At 48.2% G+C, this 20,229-nt stretch overlaps 2 protein-coding genes across 3 annotated transcripts in view; one reads left to right on the top strand and one right to left on the bottom strand.

Annotated features, from left to right (window-relative positions):
• TCAF1 (TRPM8 channel associated factor 1) overlaps nucleotides 1-20,229 on the bottom strand; it is a 147,057-nt gene that overhangs the window by 124,619 nt on the left and 2,209 nt on the right. The window lies entirely within an intron of this gene.
• GIMAP8 (GTPase, IMAP family member 8) lies at nucleotides 3,625-16,845 on the top strand. The gene is made up of 5 exons (XM_021078919.2): nucleotides 3,625-3,821; nucleotides 6,104-6,764; nucleotides 9,023-9,068; nucleotides 11,580-12,206; nucleotides 14,550-16,845. Exons 1-5 carry the CDS (start codon nucleotides 3,754-3,756, stop codon nucleotides 15,212-15,214), a joined length of 2,067 nt encoding a protein of 688 aa, XP_020934578.2. The 5' UTR covers nucleotides 3,625-3,753; the 3' UTR covers nucleotides 15,215-16,845.

Raw genomic sequence — 20,229 nt, 5'->3', positions numbered from 1 at the left:
CACTTCCCCTCCCCATGCCCCGCCCCCTCACTTCCCCCGCCCGCCCCCCTTCAATTTCTTGCCCTCTGCCTAAGAGGCTTCCACACCCAGGTTCTCCTCTTGTAGGGTGGCTGCCTGCTCTTGGGGGAAAGCATGCCTCACAGGTCCAGGTTTTTGCTTTGACTTATACTTCCTTATTGCCACTGGCTTCTTGGATGTTTTTAAAAGGTTTAAACATCTTCATCCTGTTTCGTTTTAGTCGTTTTCATGGGGAGGGTGGGCATGCATAACATGGGAAAGAGGGCTCCGTCATAACCTTCTGGATTTCTCTCTCCACCCTGCCTCCAGGGTCTCAGTCGCAGGGTCCCCAAACTGAAGGGCTTGTTTTGATCCCCAAACCCCAGCCTCTCACACCCCCTCTCCACAAAGCCCACTAGAAAATGCTATGATCCCAGACACCCCACAAGGTGTCAGCCCTGGGAGACCACTAGCCTTCACATGAATGAAAAAATGGTGTCTCTTCTTAAGTGTTTATAAATAGGCATATTCTTTTTTTTCCTCTTTTTTTTTCCTTTCTGGCTGCACCTGCTACATGCAGAAGTTCCCAGGCCAGGGATCGAACCTGTGCCACAGCAGTGACCTGAGCCGCAGCAGTGACAACGCCGGATTCTTAACCCACCTCACCACAAGAGAACTCCAGCACATTATTTCTTAATAGTAAATATGTAACAAACAAGGACTCTGAATTCCATCAGGAAGTTGTCAAAATGGACAAATTTAGTTACACGACACTTTTACTGCCATCTGCCAAAAACTGTAGTAAACACACATGTCCTATCTTTGAAATAAAACAACATATACATTTTTTTCCCAAAATAAGAAATGTCAACGCTGTGAGTAGCACTCCCTTTGATGTGGCAACTCGAACGCTTGCCATAGCAACCCTGAGGGAGTCTTTCTTAGTTTTGGGCTGTTTCTATCTCCTAAATGTATCATGAATTGTTCCTTCTTCCACCGTCCATTTTCACAGTCACTATTTTAGTTCATGGCCTCGTTTCTAGCTTGGACTATGGCAGTAGCCTTTAACTGGTCCCCAGCCTGATCCCCTTTTGCCCACATGCCCAGACTGCTGTCATCACCCTGGATGCTTGTGGCATTTGCCATTGTCCCTCTGCATTTCTATATGCCTTTCAAGACTGCAGGTAGGCTTCAGCTCCCCAGTGTAGCTTCTTCCTCTACTGTGCCTGCTAAGCTCCTCCAGTACCGTCAGAACCTGCCGCAGTAAACAGCTTGTTTCTGGGCTTGTTGATAAGTTTGCTTCCCACTTGGTTGTTTCTCCACTTTGCAGGGTTGACAGGCTTCCTCTTTGCTCACCTGAACCCATCTCTATGGCAGTGCATGTACACTTCCACATCCGTAGGTTTAGTCTCTTTTCCTGTCTTTCGATTGAGCTCCTTAAGTCAGGGATGTGTCTGGAGTCCTTGGTCCTCTGTGTCTGGTTCTGGGAGTTTCCTCCTTACCTACAGAACTTGCGCCTTCCTGGCTTATTCCATTTCTGGAAATCCAGCCCCTCTCCCTCCCACCCCCTGTGAGAATCTGGGAAGGAGAGGTGAGGAGGGGTGTTTTACTGGCAGAAACCCTGCAGCCAGCCCCCAGGGGAGTGGTTTTGCTGTCCTTGTCATTACCCACAGAGCCACTAGGGGGCAGGGAAACCCCATCCTTCCCTAGATCAGGGCCCAACCAGAATCTGTGGCGGTCCCCACAGAGTCAATTCTCCAAAAGCTGATGGATCTTTTTTTTTTTTTTTTTTTTTACAAACGGTCGACTCAGCAAATAGTCAACTTGCTAAATCATTTGAAGCTCTGGATTTCCTGAGTGCTCCCCAAAGCTTCACCTGTCTTCTAAGAAGGAGCAAGTATTTCTTGAGGCCAGTTTACTATCTCCTCTGTTTTGGGAGAAATGACATCCCACTGGGCCTGTGACCCTGCCCTGAACTGACCTCCACTTCTGAGAGTGATACAAGCGGGGATGGTTGACTTATTGAGTGGCAGGATTTTGTCTGGTTTTTGTTGTGTTTTTTTTTTTTTTTCTTTTCTTTTCTTTTTTTCTCTTTTTTTGTCTTTTTTCTTTTCTTTTCTTAGGGTTGCACCCACAGCATACGGAAGTTCCCAGGCTAGGGGTTGAATGGAAGCTACAGCTGCCAGCCTACACCACAGCCACAGCAATGCTGGATCATGATCCCACTGAGCAAGGCCAGGGACTGAATTCACATCCTCATGTCTAGTCGTTATCGCTGAGCCACATCGGGAACTCACGCTTGTTTCAATGAGTTAATTTTACATGAACTGACCTAGTGCCCTGTAGAGGATGGGGATTCTTCCTGACCCCGGGTCCTCATTACAAAGGGGGTAAGTGGGGCGGGGGATAGGAGAACCTTTGTCCCTTTCCCCTCCAAGTCTGGCTGTGTCACCCTAGCCCTTGAAGACCAGCCCATTGGTTGGGGGTGGGGGGACCACACAGGACGGAGCAGCCCCTCAAAGCCCAGGTGGGGGCCCCCACAGCTCCTCCTTCCCCAGGGGGTGGGGGTGGATGTCTCTGGAAGCTCAGCCCCACCTCAGACATTTCAAAGACCCAGCCTGTGGAAGACATAAATAAGCAGAAAAAGCCAGCCTTGAAAGGGCAAACGCGGTCTAAAGTACCTCAAGTCATCAAAATCCTAGAAACAGAGAGTAGCGGATGGTTACCAGGGACTGGGGAGGAGGACTCTTATTGACGGGGTCCAGCGCTTCAGGCTACGGGATGGAAAATTCTGGAGCTTTTTGCACCATGTGACTCTACCTGCCACTGCTGAGCTGTGCACCTAAAAATGGCTAATATGGCAAATTCAATGTTAAGCGTTGTAACCACTGGAAAATAAAATAAGGTCTTGGTGTTTAACTTCCTCCTGAAACAGAAAGCTTTTAAAGGCTTATGGCTCCCCCAAAGGGTTTCGTTTTATGAACCCTTCGAAAGCATCAAAGTTCAAGTATTTCAAATGCGCAATTGCCCTGGGAAGGAAATCTTTAGCCTGGGAAGCAGCGCTGGTCCGAGGCCCCCCGGGGTGACTCCGGAGGGGGATTTCAGCGAGGGCCCCCCCAAGGCGGTGAGGAGCTGTTCGCAGAAGCTCTACAGCTGCTTCTGCTTCGGGCAGTGGGGGCGAGGAGGTAAACAAAGCCCTCCTGTTTTCACTCCCAACTTGGGAAAGGACCGGGCTGAGAGGTGGAGGCGAGGACCCGCAGGAGAAGAAGCACCTGCTGCGGGCGCTCCCCCTCCCGCCGCTGGAGCCTTGAGAGGCCCCAGACTGTTCTCAGAGCAAGAAGCAACCTGCAGGTCCTCTCGTGTGCTCGGCACAGGCACAGAGATCCTTCTCGAGGGACCCTCCCCAGGCTCGGCCAGGGCGCTGCCCGGTCCCCTGAGCCCCAGCGGAGCCTCTGCGCCACCTCTCACCAGCCTTTCTCCGCCGCCCGCCCGCGGGATAGGTGGGGGCGGTCCCGCCCTGACCCCGACCGCCCTCACCCTGACGTTCTCACCCTGCGATCTTGGCATCAGTTCTCAACTTCCCCCTCCGACTGCAGTGCAAATCTGGTTCTCTTCCTCCTCAGAAACACTCAGGAAGACCCTGACCCGGCGAGGCTGGTCCCGCCCTGCTCTCCTCTCCCCTGCCGTCTCCTCCAGCCTCTTTGCGGCGCCCGTGGGCCTGAGGGGCTCCAGCAGCTGCTGCCGCCCAGCCGAGCGATGGAGAGATGGACGCGGGCGGAACGAAGAGGTCCTGAAACTGGGACGGGCCCGGGAACAGGACCGAGGTACGTGTGTGCGCGGTGGCGGGTTCTGTGCCTACACGCGTGGGCAGGAGGCTGGGAAAGGCACCCAGGGCGCGGAGACAGCCACCTGGAGGGCTTGGTTTCAGGGGTGTCCCTCCTTCTCCAGCGCCGGTCTCCCCAGCGGGGGGCTGAGGGGCGGGGACAGAGGTCACATCCCTGGGGAGTTGCACCTGCCTTTCTAGGAAGAAGCGAGTCTGGGAGGGGTTGCCCTCCCCCCCAGGGTTGAGATGAAGGCCCGAAAAAAAAAGGAGGGGGCGGTCCACTCCCCAGAGATCCCCGGACTCCTGGGCTGTGACACTGGGCGCCCCCCCCCCCCCGCCCCCAGCCCAGGGAAGTCAGCGCGGGGGGGGGGGGGCAGTTTCTTATGCTGTACAGTAGGACCTTGTTGTCCATGCATTGCAGAGGTAATAGTTTGCGTCCATCAATCCTTAATTCCTAGTCCTTCCCACTCCCCCCACCCTAACCCCAGCAACCAGAAGTCTGTTCTCCATGTCTGTGAATCTGTTTCTGTTTTGTAGATAGGTTCATTTGTGCCATATTTTAGATTCCACATACAAGTGATATCATATAGTATTTGTCCGTCTCTTTCTGACTTACTTCACTTAGTATGAAAATCTCTAGTTGCATCCACGTTGCTATGAGTGGCATTGTTTCATTCTTTTTGATGGCTGAGTAGTATTCCATTGTGTATAGGTACCAGGTCATCTTAATCCATTCATCTGTCATGGACATTTGTTTCCCTGTCTTGGCTGTTGTGAATAGCGCTGCAGTGAACATGGGGGTGCATGTCTCTCTCTTTTTTTTTTTTCTTTTTTGGCCACTCCTGAAGCATATGGAAGTTCCTGTACCAGGGATCAAACCCACGCCAGAGCAGTGAACCAAGCCACTGCAGTGACTACGCTGGATCTTTAACCCACTGAGCCACTAGGAAACTCCCACTTTGCTGTCCTAGCTTGATGATGCATATTGACTTTTTTTCTTCTTACTTTTTACCTCATCGCCCTGTGATATCAGCTGCCATTCCAGCAGTCACACTGAAATGTCATGCATGAAGAAGAGGGAAGGGTGATGTAAGGAGCTCTCAATTTGAGTCTGTCCCTACCATGGGGAAAACAATAGCATTCTCAGAAGGCCCAAGCAAGCATTCCCTAAATTATCATCAGGGAGAACTGGCTCACAAGGACACCCTTCTTTGGAAGGGAAGCTGGGAGAGCACGTAATTGGTTTTCTTTTGTTGTGGTTACAAATCGCCACAACCTTAGTTACTAAGAATTCACAGACTCTTTTTTTTTTTTTTTTTTTTTTTTTTCTGCTTTTTAGGCCCGCACCTGCAGCATATGAAGGTTCCCCGGCTAGGGGTCAAATCAGAGCTGTAGCCACCAGCCTACGCCACAGCAACGCCAGATCCGAGCCTCATCTGTGACCCACACCACAGTTCATGGCAACGCCGGATCCTTAACCCACTGAGCGAGGCCAGGGATCGAACCTGCGTCCTCATGGATACTAGTCAGGTTCATTTACAGCTGAGCCACAATGGGCACTCCCCTCACAGGCTTGTTCTATTTCTGGAGGTCAAAAGTCCTAAAATCAAGGTGTTGGGCAGGGTTGTGATCCTACTGAGGGCTCCATGGAGAATCCATTTTCTTGCCTTTTCTGGCTTCTAGAGATGCCTGCGTTCTCCTTGGCTTGCGGCCCCTCCCTCCATCTTTAAGGCCAGCAGCGTCGCATTGGCAAGCCTCTCTCTGTCCCTGACCTCTGCTTCTGTTCTCACATCTCCTTCTCACTCTGACTTTCCTACCTCCCTTTTCTAAGACCCTCTTATATTGGGTGCCCCTGGATGACCCAAGATTGCCACTCCACCTCAAGAGCCTTGGTCACATGAACAAAGCCCTTTTACCATGTAAGGTAACGAACGCGGTCACAGATCCCAGGACCCCTTGTGGGGAACACGGTTCTGTGTGTCACAGAGAGAGTTGCTTTCCTCCAGCTCATAGAGTGAGTGATGTATATAGAGAAAGGGGTGTGTGGAGCCAAGCAACAGTATTTGTCATTTTACCGACATGGGCTTATTTCAGAGACAGGAGCAAAGAGAAGAGTCTGGGAAACAGGATTCCTTGTCTCAGTCTGGTCTGAGTGTAGCACTTGGGTTTTCTCAATATTTAGGGAAAAGCTAGAGTCAGAGAGAGAAGGTTTTTGCACTTCCTCTGTCCGGTCTGTTTTTGTGAGTTCAACATTGACGTGTTGCCTTTTTTTTGTCCCAACAGGACCAGTGGAAGCCTGTGTCAGGACAGAGAGGCAAAGCAGGGGGGCTCCGTGTTGGAACTGAGGCTGCTTCTCTTAGGGAAACGTGGCTCAGGGAAAAGTGCCACAGGAAACACTATTCTGGGCAAATATGTGTTTAACTCAAAATTCAGTGATCAGATGGTGACTAAAACGTGCCAGAGGGAGAGGGGGGCCACGCAGGGGAGGGAGGTTGTGGTCATCGACACCCCTGACCTTTTCTCCTCAATGGCTTGTGACAATGACAAGCAACGCAACATTGAGCGCTGCTTGGAGCTCTCCGCTCCCAGCCTCCACGCCCTGCTTCTGGTAATTCCCATCGGCCATTGTAAGGTGGAGGACAGAAAGACAGTCCAGGGCATCCAGGAGGTGTTTGGACCCGAAGCCCGGAGGCACGTCATTATCGTCTTCACTCGGAAGGACGATTTGGAGGATGACTTGCTGAAAAATTACATTGAGAATGACACGTCTCTTAGAGAGATGGTTCAACACTTTGGTGGCCGATACTGTGCCTTCAACAACAAGGCACGTGAGGGTGAGTGCGATGCCCAGGTGAAGGGGCTCCTCTGCAAAGTCAAGTGTTTGGTGGATGAGAACCAAGGACCCTACTACGTGACCTTGAGAAACGAAGGCAGTGGATTCCAGGTGAGAGTTCTTGTGAAGGTGTCCAAGGGCCTTTTGCCAGGCATGACCTGGCCCCTCACCCTCTCCCCTGCTCTCTCCGTACTGGTCTCACCAGCCTTCCCTTTGGTCCTTGAGTTATGCTCATGGCCATGGACTAGAGCTTTGGACCTGCGACTTTCCCTGCCTTGACCCTTCCCCTCTCCCGTCCCACCTCGTACCAGGTCTGCTTTTATTTACCACCCACCACAGCTTCCACACATGTCCTCAGAGAGTCGTCCTGATGGTGCCCTGGAAGGCTGTGCCCTTTTCTCACATAGCATCATCGTATCAATAGATGCCCACGAACGTATTTGCAGTGCTTGCCTCCCCCAAAGCCATGAGGACAGAACTCACATCTCATTGTGGACCACAGTATCTTAGTTCCCTCTTCTGCAAAACAGAGATAATAATCTACATCTCAGGGATTGTTGTGAGGATTAAATGAAATGCTTACACTGCTGTTTGCCAATACTTGAAACCGGGTAACTGTCCAGTAATTATTAGCTGTTGTTATCATTATTAGACATGTCGAAGGTTCAAAAAAATTATGGAGCCATGAAGGATGCAAACAAGCCAGGGACTGAGCAAGATGCTCACTTTCAGGATCCTGTCACTCAGAAATAAAAAAAGCATATATAAAGATGTATATATGAGAATGTTTTGTTTTGCTTTTTAGGGCCGCACTGCAGCATATGGAAGTTCCCAGGCTAGGGGGTTGAATCAGAGCTGCAGCCGCCGGCCTACACCACAGCCACAGCCATGCAGGATCTGAGCCCTATCTGCAACCTACAGCAAAGCTCACGGCAACACCGGATCCCTAACCCACTGAGGGAGGCCAGGGATCGAACCCATGTCCTCATGGATACCAGTCGGGTTCATTACCACTGAGCCACAGTGGGAACTCCATAAAAGAGTATTTATCATTGCGTATTTTGAAATAGTAAAACCAGAAATAACCTGAAGGTCTGTCAATAGAGAAATGGTTGAATTGGTTGTATGTGCCCATCCTATGGAACTCATATGTGCTTAAAAAAAAAGTGAGCTTAGTCTATGTGTATTCACTTGCCCAAAGGTACAGGACATATTTTTAAGCAGATTGGAAAACAAAAATCTCAGTAAGGCTCTCCATAAATTCATATGGGAGAATTCACATATATAAACATAGAAAAATGTAGAAGGACATATATTTATCTAGTGGCTTGGAGATGGAAAAATGATTAATTTTTAGACCACACACATTTTCATTGTAACAATCTTTTACATTAAAAAATACCCCAAGGTGTTTGAGCTGGCTATCTATGGGGAAAGAAGCCTGACAATTAGAGCTGAATGGAGAGGACCCAGGGAGAGAGTGATGGAAGATGCCAGGGGTTTGGGATAAGGCCAAGTAAGAAGGTAGGGGAGAAACTTCCTTGGGTGGCCTGGAGGTTTAACATAGATCAGGTTGAAATAAAGTAGAGGGAGCTTCTTAGAAGAGCAGGTTCATTAAGGTTGTATATCTTTGTTTCACCTTCTCTTTTGATGGCATGCCAGTTTGAATTTGGGGAGTGAGCATAAGGCTTCACCAGGCAGGTAAAGGGCGTGTTAATTACACGTTTGGCTTCCCATCCTTGGTTGGTGACATCTGCCCACCTGCATGGGGAAGGTTCCAGATTTTATGGGGTCTCATGTTAGAAGAAGCATCATTTCTCGACTGAGGGCGCAGTGAGGGAAGAAGATGCTGGAGATACTTGGTTTCCAATCTCCTCTCTCCCCCCCTCATCCCTCAGATGCAACAGCACAGGCATCACTTGACCAACTGCTTCTTCCAGGGAGTCCAGAAGCTCTTCTTAAGCCTCTACATTGTCTCCAGGAATAGCAGAAACTCTGGGAGACTTTGGAAGGAATTACTGCTACTATTAGGGACTGTGGAGAAGGGGAGTTAGAAAGAACTTTGGGAACAATGGCCTTGGCTGGCTGGCATCTGGGAGGCTCGCTGAGTGAGAACAAAACCCACCTTCTCACTTCTGGGAAATCAGTTGCAGCAGCAGCAGCAGCAGCAGCAGTGGGGTCTCAAGATTGGCTTTCTTATGGACAGGAGTCCACAAGCCAGTGGTGACCATGACCGTGACCTTGATTTGACTACAACCTAATCATCATGTTACTCTGAACTCTATACTTATGTCTCCATTCCTTTACTGTGTGAAATGATGGGCTTTTAGATCCGTGCGCCTCATTTTCCCCCTTTATTTTCCTTCTAGGATTGTGTGAATAAAGCTACAGCTCAGAAGGAGGACCATCCACCTGGTAAGATAATTCTTCAGAAAATGTTAAGCTCATATGTGTATTCTTTTGAAGACATCATGCATCAAAATGAAGTGGAAAAATTACCTAGATAAGTCAGAACAAAAAGGCACCCCAGAGCCCTCGCTCAGATGGGTGCCTGTTGTCTGTCCCCCAGGGAACTGCTAACTCTTGTGAGTAGAAGCGGTACCAGCAGAGGTTCTGAACGTAGTGTGGGTGTCCCTGGCCTTCTCTGAAATATTACAGAGCTGGGCCTGCCTCTTGCAGCTTCTTTCCTCACTCAGCTTCTCCTCCCCAGCCTTGGGTCCACCACTACCCAATTTTGGACTCCTTCTGGGAAGCAGAAGCCACTGCTTCATGGATAACACTAAACAGAATAACACCTGCAGAATTCAGTGATGGAACGCAGTATCCGTGTGCCGATGGCAATTAGCAATGCATCCTGCACACTGCCTAAGTCAGTACATACAGATCTGCCTCCTTCTGTTTAGTAGAGGCAACTTGGTGCATGTCACAGGCATACACGACTAATTCAACCATCTCTTTTCTTCTTTTTTTTTTTTTTTCCTTTTTTTTAGGGCTGCACTTGTGGCATATGGGAGTTCCCAGGCTAGGAGGTCAAATTGGAGTTGCAGCTGCTGGCCTGTATCACGGCCACAGCAACACAGGATCCGAGCTGCATTTTCAACCTACACCACAGCTTGTTGCAATGCCAGATCCTTAACCCACTGGGCAGGGCCTGGGATCAAACCTGCGCCCTCATGGATACTTGTCGGGTTTGTTACTGCTGAGCCACAATGGGAACTCCCAACTGTCTCTTTATTGATGGATTTTCAGGTTAGTTCCAGGCCAGCTCTGTGTAAGAATGGAATATTCATCAGTGTATAAGAGAGCTACCTTCTCTGTCCTTGTGGGACTCCCCAAAATAATAATTATAATTACAATTCAAATAAGGGGAGGAGTTGCAGCTGACATTCTATGCTGTGAAATATACATTATCCACCTAATGTATATAAATTATTCAACTGTCACAGCATAGGATATATATAATCCTCGTAACAACCCCGCGATACATTCCTCACAATGCTATCAAGGTGTTACTTCCATTTTTCTCATTTTACAGAAGAGTAAACGCAGCCAGAAAGAGGTGAACTGGGACAGAAGTAGGGTGTTAAAATTCTGTTGATGCCCTTCAGTCGAAACACCCAGACACACTCTGGGTACTGAACACAAATGTGTTGATTGACTTGTGGCGGTGAGGGCGTATAGAGCAGCATGGGGGCCAGGGAGCATCTCAGAAAGTGGTTGTTAGGAGACTTCTTATAGGCTGTGGGCTTCTGTGGGGTGATGTGGGGGGAAAGTCGTAACTGTTCCAAGGCAGCATAACAAGGCATGCTGTTCCGAGCATTTCAGCTGCTTTCCTGAAACGCCGTGTTCATCCCCCACCCCGTGGGGACTTGCGGTTCAGACACTGAGGGTCATTCGCCCTGATACACACTGAAAGATACAGACTCAGAGACTCTCTGTAATTTCTGACTCAACATGTGCTCAGTGTGTGGGTCTGGTATTGACCTGCGATCATGGGAGAAGTGACTGGGACAGGGTACATGTGGAGAGACAGTTTCATGGCACAGGTAATTTACTGAGGTGTCATTTACATAGGGTGAAATGTACAAATCTTAAATATACAGCTCGGGGGCTTTTTACATATCCACACATACGTGACTACCATCCAAAAGATACGGATGCTCTTAGAAGCTCTCACTATCCGTCCCCAAAGGGGACCACTCTCCAGACTTTTCTATCAACATGGATTAATTTGGGGTGTTCTTGAACTCCAGATAATGACATCACGTCGCACGTGGTTCTGAGTCTGGCTTCTTTCACTTAGCCTGTTTCAGCGGTCCATCCAGGCTGCACATCAGTACTTCACTTTGTGTTAAATTGCTGAGCTGTATCCTATTTTATGAATTTAAAATGAGTTTAAACTGGATGCAGTTTAAATTCATTTTCCCCAGCTCTACCTTGACCCATGGGCTTCATGCCCCAGTAGGTTCCTCTGGTAGCCAAATGAGAGGAATTTTGAGGCTCAAGATCACTGAAGACCAAGTTTAACATTTTCATGTTCCTGGGAATCTCAAGCCCTTTACGCATCTTTCTTTTTTATGGCCGCACCTCCAGCATATGGAAGTTCCTGGGGCCAGGGATTGAATCCAAGCCGCAGCTGCTACCGGAGCCGCTGCCATCAGATCCTTAACCCGCTGCACCACAGCAGGAACTCCCCTTTACACATCTCTTAAGTTGTTCATGGCCCTTTCCAGAGCTTTCACTTGGATGGGTAGCTCTGCCTAGGACTAGAATTCTACTGTTGCAGAGCCCTACTGCCATTCTCGATAAAAACTGGCAAGTGGTCTTTGAAATCTCCAAAGAGATGTCTAAGAAATCATAAAACCTGTCTACATGTCTGTGTTCAACTGCAAGAAGAGACTCTGACTCTCTGTCCTTTTGTCCCAGGGCCAGGGGAGGAGCAGCAGAGGGCCGCAGGATGGGAGCAGAACCCTGGGCCGTGGGCCCTGAAGGTCCTGCTCGTGGGGAAGCGCGGTGTTGGAAAAAGCACAGCCGGAAACAGCCTTCTGGGGAGGTGGGTCTTTGAGACCCGCTATAGTGAAGAGTCAGTGACCCAGACGTTTAAGTCTGAGAGCAGAATCTGGCGAGGGAGGAAAGTCTGTGTTATTGATACCCCAGACTTCTCATCTCCAAAGGCCATTGCGCGAGACCTGTTGAGCAACACCTTTCCAGGTCCCCATGTCTTCCTGCTGGTGATCCCCCTGGGCTCTTTCAATGAGAAAGATGAGGCCGTGCTGAACACCCTCCGAAGAATGTTTGGAGACAAATTCATACACCACGTGATCATTCTCCTCACCAGGAAAGAAGATCTAGGGAATCAGGATTTAGAGACATACTTAAAAATCAGGGCTAAAACCCTCTACCAGTACATCCAGGACTGTAAAAACCGATACAGCATCTTCAACTACAAAGCAACAGGGGAAGAGCAGCAACGGCAGGTGGACGGGATCCTGCAAGACATTGTGAGCCTGGTGCAGCAGAATGGGGACCGGCCTTGCACCTTCACAGGGAAAGGTAAACGATGTACAGAAAGCCTCTTATGCCCGCTCAACAAATCAGTGATGCAAGAACTTTATTTTCTGAAGGGCTTAGAGAAGATCAAAAGGACAGGCCCCTTCTAGGCACCAACTCTTCTCCCTTTCTCTGTTCTTCCTCACATTTTACTGAGGTCATGCGACTTTCCATACACTGTCCTGAATTTTCTCCCGACCCTTCTCCCAGCTCTTGGGCTGGGTGGGGGGCGTCTCGAGGGAGGGAGGTGGCCCTCTCCAGCCCCTTGTCTTTCCCACAGTGTGTCTACTGCACAGGGCTCAGCACTCCTCAGTGCTGGTGACAAGAGTCCGGGACCCTTGTTTTGCTCCTCTCCTCCCTCAGCTCTCCCTCCCTCCGCTTCTTCCTTTCCTCCCCCTTCCTCCGGACCCCTCAGTCGCTAGAGTCTTCGCTCATCCCTCTGTTGGGCGAGGGGCGTTTTGACTGGATGAGGACAGTGAGACTGAATGCTCTTGATGGGGGTGCCCCATATGGCACTGAGTGGGCTTCATGAGCCCAGCTGCTCTACCCTGTCTGCTGCTTAAGCAGAAGTGCCCACCCCCGCAGGGCCGTGTGTCCTGCTGACCTGAGCTGAGATCCTCCCAGCCCAGCGCTGCTCATCCCATTCTCTTCTGCTTCAAATATCCCCACCCGGGGAGGAACCTCAGACCAAAAGGAACCTATCTGTGTGTGCACCTTTTCGCATTTGTCAGGGGGAGTTAGGTGCTGGGGAGCCTCCCAAAGAAGCCCAGGCGTGGGGAAGTCTGGAGGGGCTGTGTGGAGGGAGCCCCATGTGAACCAGGCTTCGGAGAGTGGGTGGAGTTTGGATGGCTGAGCAGAAAGCGCCTGAGAGCACATGAGCAACTTGAAGCTCGGAGGCGGAACTGGCCATGCTACACGGAGGGCACAAAGGTGCGTCTTGATGGAGATAAAGTGTTCACGTCTCGGGATGGGGGATGGGGGATTTAGACCAGACTATAGAGGTACCTGAGGACCATACTGAGGGCATGGAAGTGGGGACTAAAGTACAAACATGAGGGTGTCAGAAGATTAACCTATTTATTTATCCTGTAAGTGTAACTGTGAGAGTGCAGGTTCAGGATGAGCAATTCAATAATTTCTCCCGGATGGAAGGGCGCGGGATGGGCTCTCCTCTCTCTCTCTCTGTTTTGGGGTGGATATCAGTAACTTGGTAAAGAATTCACTGTCAGAACTGTGAGACCTGACTGGGAGAGAGAGATCAAAATACAAGTGCAAACTCATAAGGAATCCCCCGATAGCACATATTGGGAAAACTCTGTGCAGCTCTCTTTTCACTTAGAGGGACATTTATTCTCCATTATTATTATTATTTTGTCTTCTTAGGGCCACACCTGCGACATATGGAGGTTCCTAGGCTAGGAGATCCAATCGGAGCTGTAGCTGCCCGTCTACACCACAGCCACAGCAATGCTGGATCCAAGCTGCATCTGTGACCTACACCCTAGCTCAGAGCAATGCCAGGTCCTTTCATCCCCTGAGCGAGGCCAGGGATTGCACCCATGAACCCAACAGGAACTCCCTATTCTCGTTACTGACCTCGCACAGAGCAGTGTTAGTGGACATCCGCTGTCATAACCAGGAAGTGCCTTTGACTCATTGACACGAGACACAATTAAGATTCATCTGGTTTTTAGATATATATGTATATATGGGTAACTGACTCACCTTGTTGTGTACCAGAGACATTGTAAATCAACTGTACTTTGATAGAAAAAAGATAATTGTGGTTTTAATGAGAAGCGAATTTTAGCCTGGTATAACTGAAGGAACCGCTTAATCCATTAATGACACATGTAGTTGCTTTGTCATGAAAAGTCAATTCTATGGAGTCATTTTCCACGTACATCAAGGAGTTTTTGCTACACTTAGCAGTCGCTGGCAGTGGGAAGACACTGTTACAGCAGGAACAGAAGACAGAGATGAGGTGTGTGGACTGCATGGGGCTAAGCAGGTGAAGAGTGATCAAGCCACTGGCACTCATGGGGTGTCAGGGAATCCAAAGAGGTGCCAGGAAAAGGGGGTAGAGCAAATTCAGAGACAGAAACAGGGCTGGCCTCAGTGGATGAGCACCGGGCAGAGGCTGTGGTCTGCGCTGTGCCTCTGAGTTCACAGGCTGTGTGATCTGGACAAAGCTGTTCCTGTGCTTGGGGATGGAGCTGCCAGGTGAGAGGGCAGCTCTGATGCTCTCCGAGCATCCTCTGCTGTAATAAATGGCCATAGCCTTGAGATGAGAGGTGCATGCAATCAGTCCATGGTCACGGATCTTTCCTTGCTTGCTTTCAACAGAGTCCCTGTGCATTATCCTCACGGGCAGGAGTGGGACCGGGAAGAGCGCCAGCGGGAACACCATCCTCGGGAGGCAGGAGTTCCGGTCTCAGCTGAGAGCGCAGCCCGTCACCAAGACGTGCCAGAAGGGCAAGACCACGTGGGAGGGGCAGGACGTCGAGGTCGTGGACACGCCCTCCTTCTGCCTGGCCTCGGGGGCTGAGGGAGGGCCAGCCCAGCAAGTGGAGGAGGTCAAAAGATGTAAGGCCTACTATAAGGAAGGGAGTACGGTCCTGGTCCTGGTTTTGCAGCTGGGGCGGATCACTCAAGAGGACAGAAAGGCCGTGGCGGGGCTCGAGGCCATCTTTGGAGCAGAAGCTATGCAGTGCCTGATGGTGCTCTTCACCCGGAGAGAGGACCTCGGGGCTGAGGAGCTCGAAGATTATGTCAAAAACACAGAGAACAAGTATCTCCGGAACATAATGGAAAAATGTAAGGGGGAATATTGCGCTTTTAATAACAAGGAAACTGGCCAGGCCAGGGAAGAACAGGCGAGAGTCCTTTTGACAAAGGCCAGTAAACTCATCAAGTGCCATGGAGGGTACAAATATCCTCCTGTGTGGGAGACTGTAGGCAACGCATTTAAAATGCTTCGTGGAAAGTATTTCAGCCCCACAAACTACTGAATAATTTAAAAGATGAGTTACGATAGGAAGTGGAAATACCTGGGGTCTCTTGAAGTTAAAGATACGCTCAGGCTGCAGGCGTGGGGGGGCGTGGGAGGACTGCTGGACTAGGAAGACGGTCCATGACTCTGGGGACTTGAGAGGTCCACGCATTTCACCTTATGATGTTTCAGCGCTTGGGAGGTAAAGAAATGATCAGGCTGGGGCCGGTAGCAGGAGCTGATAAAGGAGAAAGAAAAAATAAGGTGGGGAAATCTGGAAAAAAGCTTCTGAGATTAGGCTGGTATTAAGTTTCAGAGCCAAGTCACAGGAGTCACCTCACCTGTGTAGGTAGAGTGAAATCGGGAGAGACACTGGGACCAAGGACAAGGCCAACCTAGTGTCAGAATACAGACAATCACACAAGAACCAGGGGATTCAAATGCATGAGAGTAGGACAGTGTCCTGAGCATGGTAGAGATGAGACACTGGACTCATGTGGGCTCTCTGTTGCCCAGCCCTGCTTGCCCGATGCCCTGAGCGCCCCCACCCTAACCCCATCGCCACTGGGACAGGACTCAGGACTTTCCTTTCCTCACATGGTAGCCAGTCCTTCTTTCCTCGTACCAAGCTTGAGTGGAAAGGCGGGCCCAGTCTGCCCTCCTTTGCTGTCCCTGCAGGGAGTTGGGGAAGTTTCAAAAGACTTTATTGCTAATCATTCACAGTGAAATAGACTAGAACCATAATGAGAAGCATGGTAAAATTGCCAAGATTGGACGGTCTTGAAAAGTTTAAAATTCTAAGTAAAATTCTAGATTTCCTCTAGAAAAGGTTATTGAAAACTTCTCTCTCTCTGTCTTGTCCATGAGGCTTAGGAATAGGTTAAGGCTGAAAGAACTTGAATAATAATGGCTTAAACACATTAGGGGTTTACTGTGTCTCACGTTAAGAAGTCCAGGAGTAGGCAGTCTGGGACCAGTTTAGCACTGACCTTCCTGCTTCTTTCTGCCTTTCTGCCCCCACTCATCAGTGTGCAGCCTCTGCACTTAAAGATGTTTCTTGATTCCGAGATGGTGATGTCCTAGTCATGGCTGAGCAGGTTACATGGAGAGCTGCCTCCTGCCGGTGATACACAAGATGAGAACTCTAGAATTTTCTCCCAGCTGGATGTCAGATTTTTTTGTCTTTTTTGTCTTTTCTAGGGCCACGCCCATGGCACACGGAGGTTCCCAGGGTAGGGGGTCTAATCAGAGCTGTAGCTGCTGGCCTACGCCAGAGCCACAGCAACGTGGGATCCGAGCTGCATCTGCAACCTACACCACAGCTCATGGCAACACCCGATCCAGGGATCAAACCTGCAACCTCAGTTCCTAGTAGGATTCGTTAACCACTGAGCCACAACAGGATGCCCCTCCCCTTTTTAAAAGATGTTTTCAATATTAACCATTTTATACATGCTTTGAGGACATGAACTGTGTCATCTGCTTTTTAAAAATTTCCAAGTGTCAGGTTACCCTGACATTAACCCATTTATAAGAGCAGGGACTCTCACCATTCCTTTGTATTCTACGTAGCCTTCATATGACAAATCCTGGAAAATGTGTGTAAATATAGTCAGTCGAATGAAATAATAAAGACGCATTCTATTGTAAGTCATGTTCTCCTTTTGCTTCCCATTTTTCTGACTTGGGGGAAGAGCATGCTTCCATGGAGAGGAAATGGAGATGTTTAGATACCTTGACTCTGGTGAAGGTTTTGCATCTCTGGTGTCTGAACACCTTTGAACTAGGTGACGGGCACTTCACTAGGCCTCTGCCAGCTCAGGAATCTTCCACTCTGGGCATTACACTATAGCAAGGACAAATATATGTAGCCAGTATTAAAGCCAGGAACATGGACAGAATCAAGTCTAAAAGGCAATCTGTGCCTCTTCCCAGAGCTTCCCTTCAGCTTGAAGGCAGGAACAAATCCCAGAGTGCTACCCATGACTGAGCAGGTGACAATGGCGCTGCATGGGGTGGGGACTGTGTAGGCTAAGCAATGTTCACATACATTGCCAGAGGATGGAAGAGAGAAGCAAGAAGAATAACTGAAGAAATAATCATGGCAAACTTCCAAAATTTGATGAAAAACATTAATCAACACATCTAAGAAACTCAAAGAACTCTGAGTAGGATCCACTCAAAGAGACCTACACCCACTACAATCAAACTGCCAAAAGACAAAGACAGAAGTTCCCTAGTGGGTTAAGGGTCTAGTGCTGTCACCTCGGCAGCTCAGGTTGCTGCTGTGGCACAGGTTCAATCCCTGGCCTGGAAATTTTCAGGTGTTGCAGACATAACCAACCAACCAACCAACCAACAAACAAAAGACAAAGAGGAAGAGAATCTTGAAAAAAAGCAAGAAGAGAAGTGACCTATCATGTATAAAGATCCTCAACAAGATTAACAGTTGAGGAGTTCCCGTTGTGGCTCAGTGGCTAATGAATCTGACTAGTATCCATGAGGATGCAGGTTTGATCCCTGGCCTTGCTCAGTGGATTAAGGATCTGGCGTTGCTGTGAGCTGTGGTGTAGGTCATAGATGTGGCTCAGATCCTGCATGGCTGTGGCTGCGGCATAGGCCAGCAGCTACAGCTCTGATTTGACCCCTAGCCTGGGAACCTCCATATGCTACAGGTGTAGCCCTAAAAAGAAAAAAAAAATTAACAGCTGATTTCTCATCAAAAACCATAGAATCCAGTGGCCCATAGGATAATACATTCAAAGTGCTGAAAGACTGTCAATCCCACATTCTTTATCCAGAAAAACTGTTCTTCAAAAATGAAGAAGAAATATAAAACATCCCCAGATAAAGATAAGGGGAAAGAATTCATTGCTTGCAGAGCTACCCTATAAGATAATACTATAGGAATCTGAGAAAACAGAACAAAGCTGGAGGTATCACCTTCGCTGACCCCACACCATACTACAAAGTTTCAGTAAACAGAACAGTACGGTGGCAGCACAAAACCAGACACTTAGATGCAAGGAACAGAATAGAGAGCCAAAAAAATGAACCCATGCAGATACGGTCAACTAATCTACAACAAAAGAGGCAAGAATATCCAGTTGGGAAAAGGCAGTCTCTTCAATGAGTGGTGTTGGGAAAACTGGACAGTTACATGTAAAAGAATGAAATTAGAACATCTGCTCACACCATATTAAAAACTAAACTCAAAATGGACCAAAGATCTGAATGTAGCACCAGAAACCACAAAACTTCTAGAAGAAAACATAGGCAGAGCACACTCTGATATGTAAGTCTTTTTTTTTTTTTTTTTTGCTTTTTAGGGCTGCATCTGCGTCACATGGAAGTTCCCAGGCTAGGGGTCGAATCGGAGCTACAGCTACCAGCCTACACCTCAGCCACAGCCACGCCAGATCTGAGCCGCGTCTGTGACCTACACCACAACTCACAGCAACACCAGATCCTTAACCCACTGAGCGAAGCCAGGGATCGAACCCACAACCTCATGGTTCCTAGTTGGATTTGTTTCTGCTGCTCCATGATGGGGACTCCAAGTCTTAATATTTTTTCCATCTCTATCTTCTCAGGCAAGGGAAATAAAAGCAAAAATAAATGATTGGGACCTAATTAAACTTTAAAGCTTTTGCACAGCAAAGGAAACCATCAACAAAATGAAAAGACAAACTACTGAAGGGGAGAAGATATTTGTAAATGATGTGGCTGATAAAATATACAAAGAACCCTTACAACTCAATATATTTAAAAATGCAACCAAACCATCTGATTAAAAAAATGGGTGGATTTTTTTCTTCTTTCCTTCTTTTTCTTTTTAGGGCTGCACCTACATCATATAGAAGTTCCCAGGCTAGGGACTGAATTGAAGCTGCAGCTGCTGGCCTACACCACAGCCACAGCAATGCCAGATCCAAGCCGCATCTGTGACCTATGCTGCAGCTTGTGGCCATACCAGATCTTTAACCCACTGAGTGAGGCCAGGGATCAAACCCGTGTCTTCACAGACACTATGTTGGGTTCTTAACCCGCTGAGCCACAACAGGAACTCCCTGGGTTGAATTTTTGTTGACACAAAAATGTGGAAATTAAACAACACATTCCCAAATAACCAATGGGCCAAAGAAGAAATCACAAGAGAATTTAGAAAATATTTTGAGATGAATGAAAATTAAAACATACCAAAACTTATGAGATGCAGCTAGTGCAATGATGCCTAGAGGGAAATTTAAAGCTGTAAATGCCTTTATTAAAAAATAAATAATAAAATCTTGCATCTTAAGAAATCAGAAAAGAGAAGAACTACTAAACATAAAGCAAATGGAAGAAAGGAAATAATAAAGATCAGAATAGAAATAAATGAAATAGATAATAGAAAAGCAGGAAAGAAAATGAATGAGAAGTTCCTGTCATGGATCAGTAGTAACAAAACTCACTACAATCCATGAAGATTCAGGTTCCATCCCTGGCCTCGCTCGGTGGGTTAAGGATCTGGCGTTGCCATGAGCTGTGGTGTAGGTTGCAGACGCGCTTGGATCCTGAGTTGCTGTGGCTGTGGTGTAGGCGGGCGGCTACAGCTCAGATTAGATCCCTAGCCTGGGAACCTCCATATGCCACAAATGCAGCCCTTAAAAAAAAAAAGAAAAGAAAAGAGAAAGAAAAAAGAAGAAAAATCAATGATACTCTAAGTTGGCCCTTTGGGGGAAAAGTATCAACAAACTCAACAAATCTTTAGCTAGTCTTACAAAGAGATAAAAGGCTAAAATTACTAAAATCAGTCCTACTAACCTTACATAATGAAAGATATTAGAGTGCTACTAACCTTACATAAATACAAAGGATATAAGGAAAATCTAGGGCCAATTGTATGCCAACAGATTATATAACTTGTATGAAATGGACAAATTCCTAGAAAGACACAACCTACTGAAAGTGACTCAAGATGGAATAAAAATCTGACTATAGGACTTCCTGTTGTGGCTCAGTGGTAATGAACCTGACTAGTAACCATGAGGA

This window comes from Sus scrofa, chromosome 18 (genome assembly GCF_054392235.1).
Source record: "Sus scrofa isolate SSC_HxYL_T2T_F1_AM1 chromosome 18, Sscrofa_HxYL_maternal_Yorkshire_Landrace_v2.0, whole genome shotgun sequence".
Classification (NCBI taxonomy): domain Eukaryota; kingdom Metazoa; phylum Chordata; class Mammalia; order Artiodactyla; family Suidae; genus Sus; species Sus scrofa.
The sequence above is the reverse complement of the archived record's forward strand: the minus strand, read 5'-3'. Positions and strand labels throughout refer to the sequence as shown.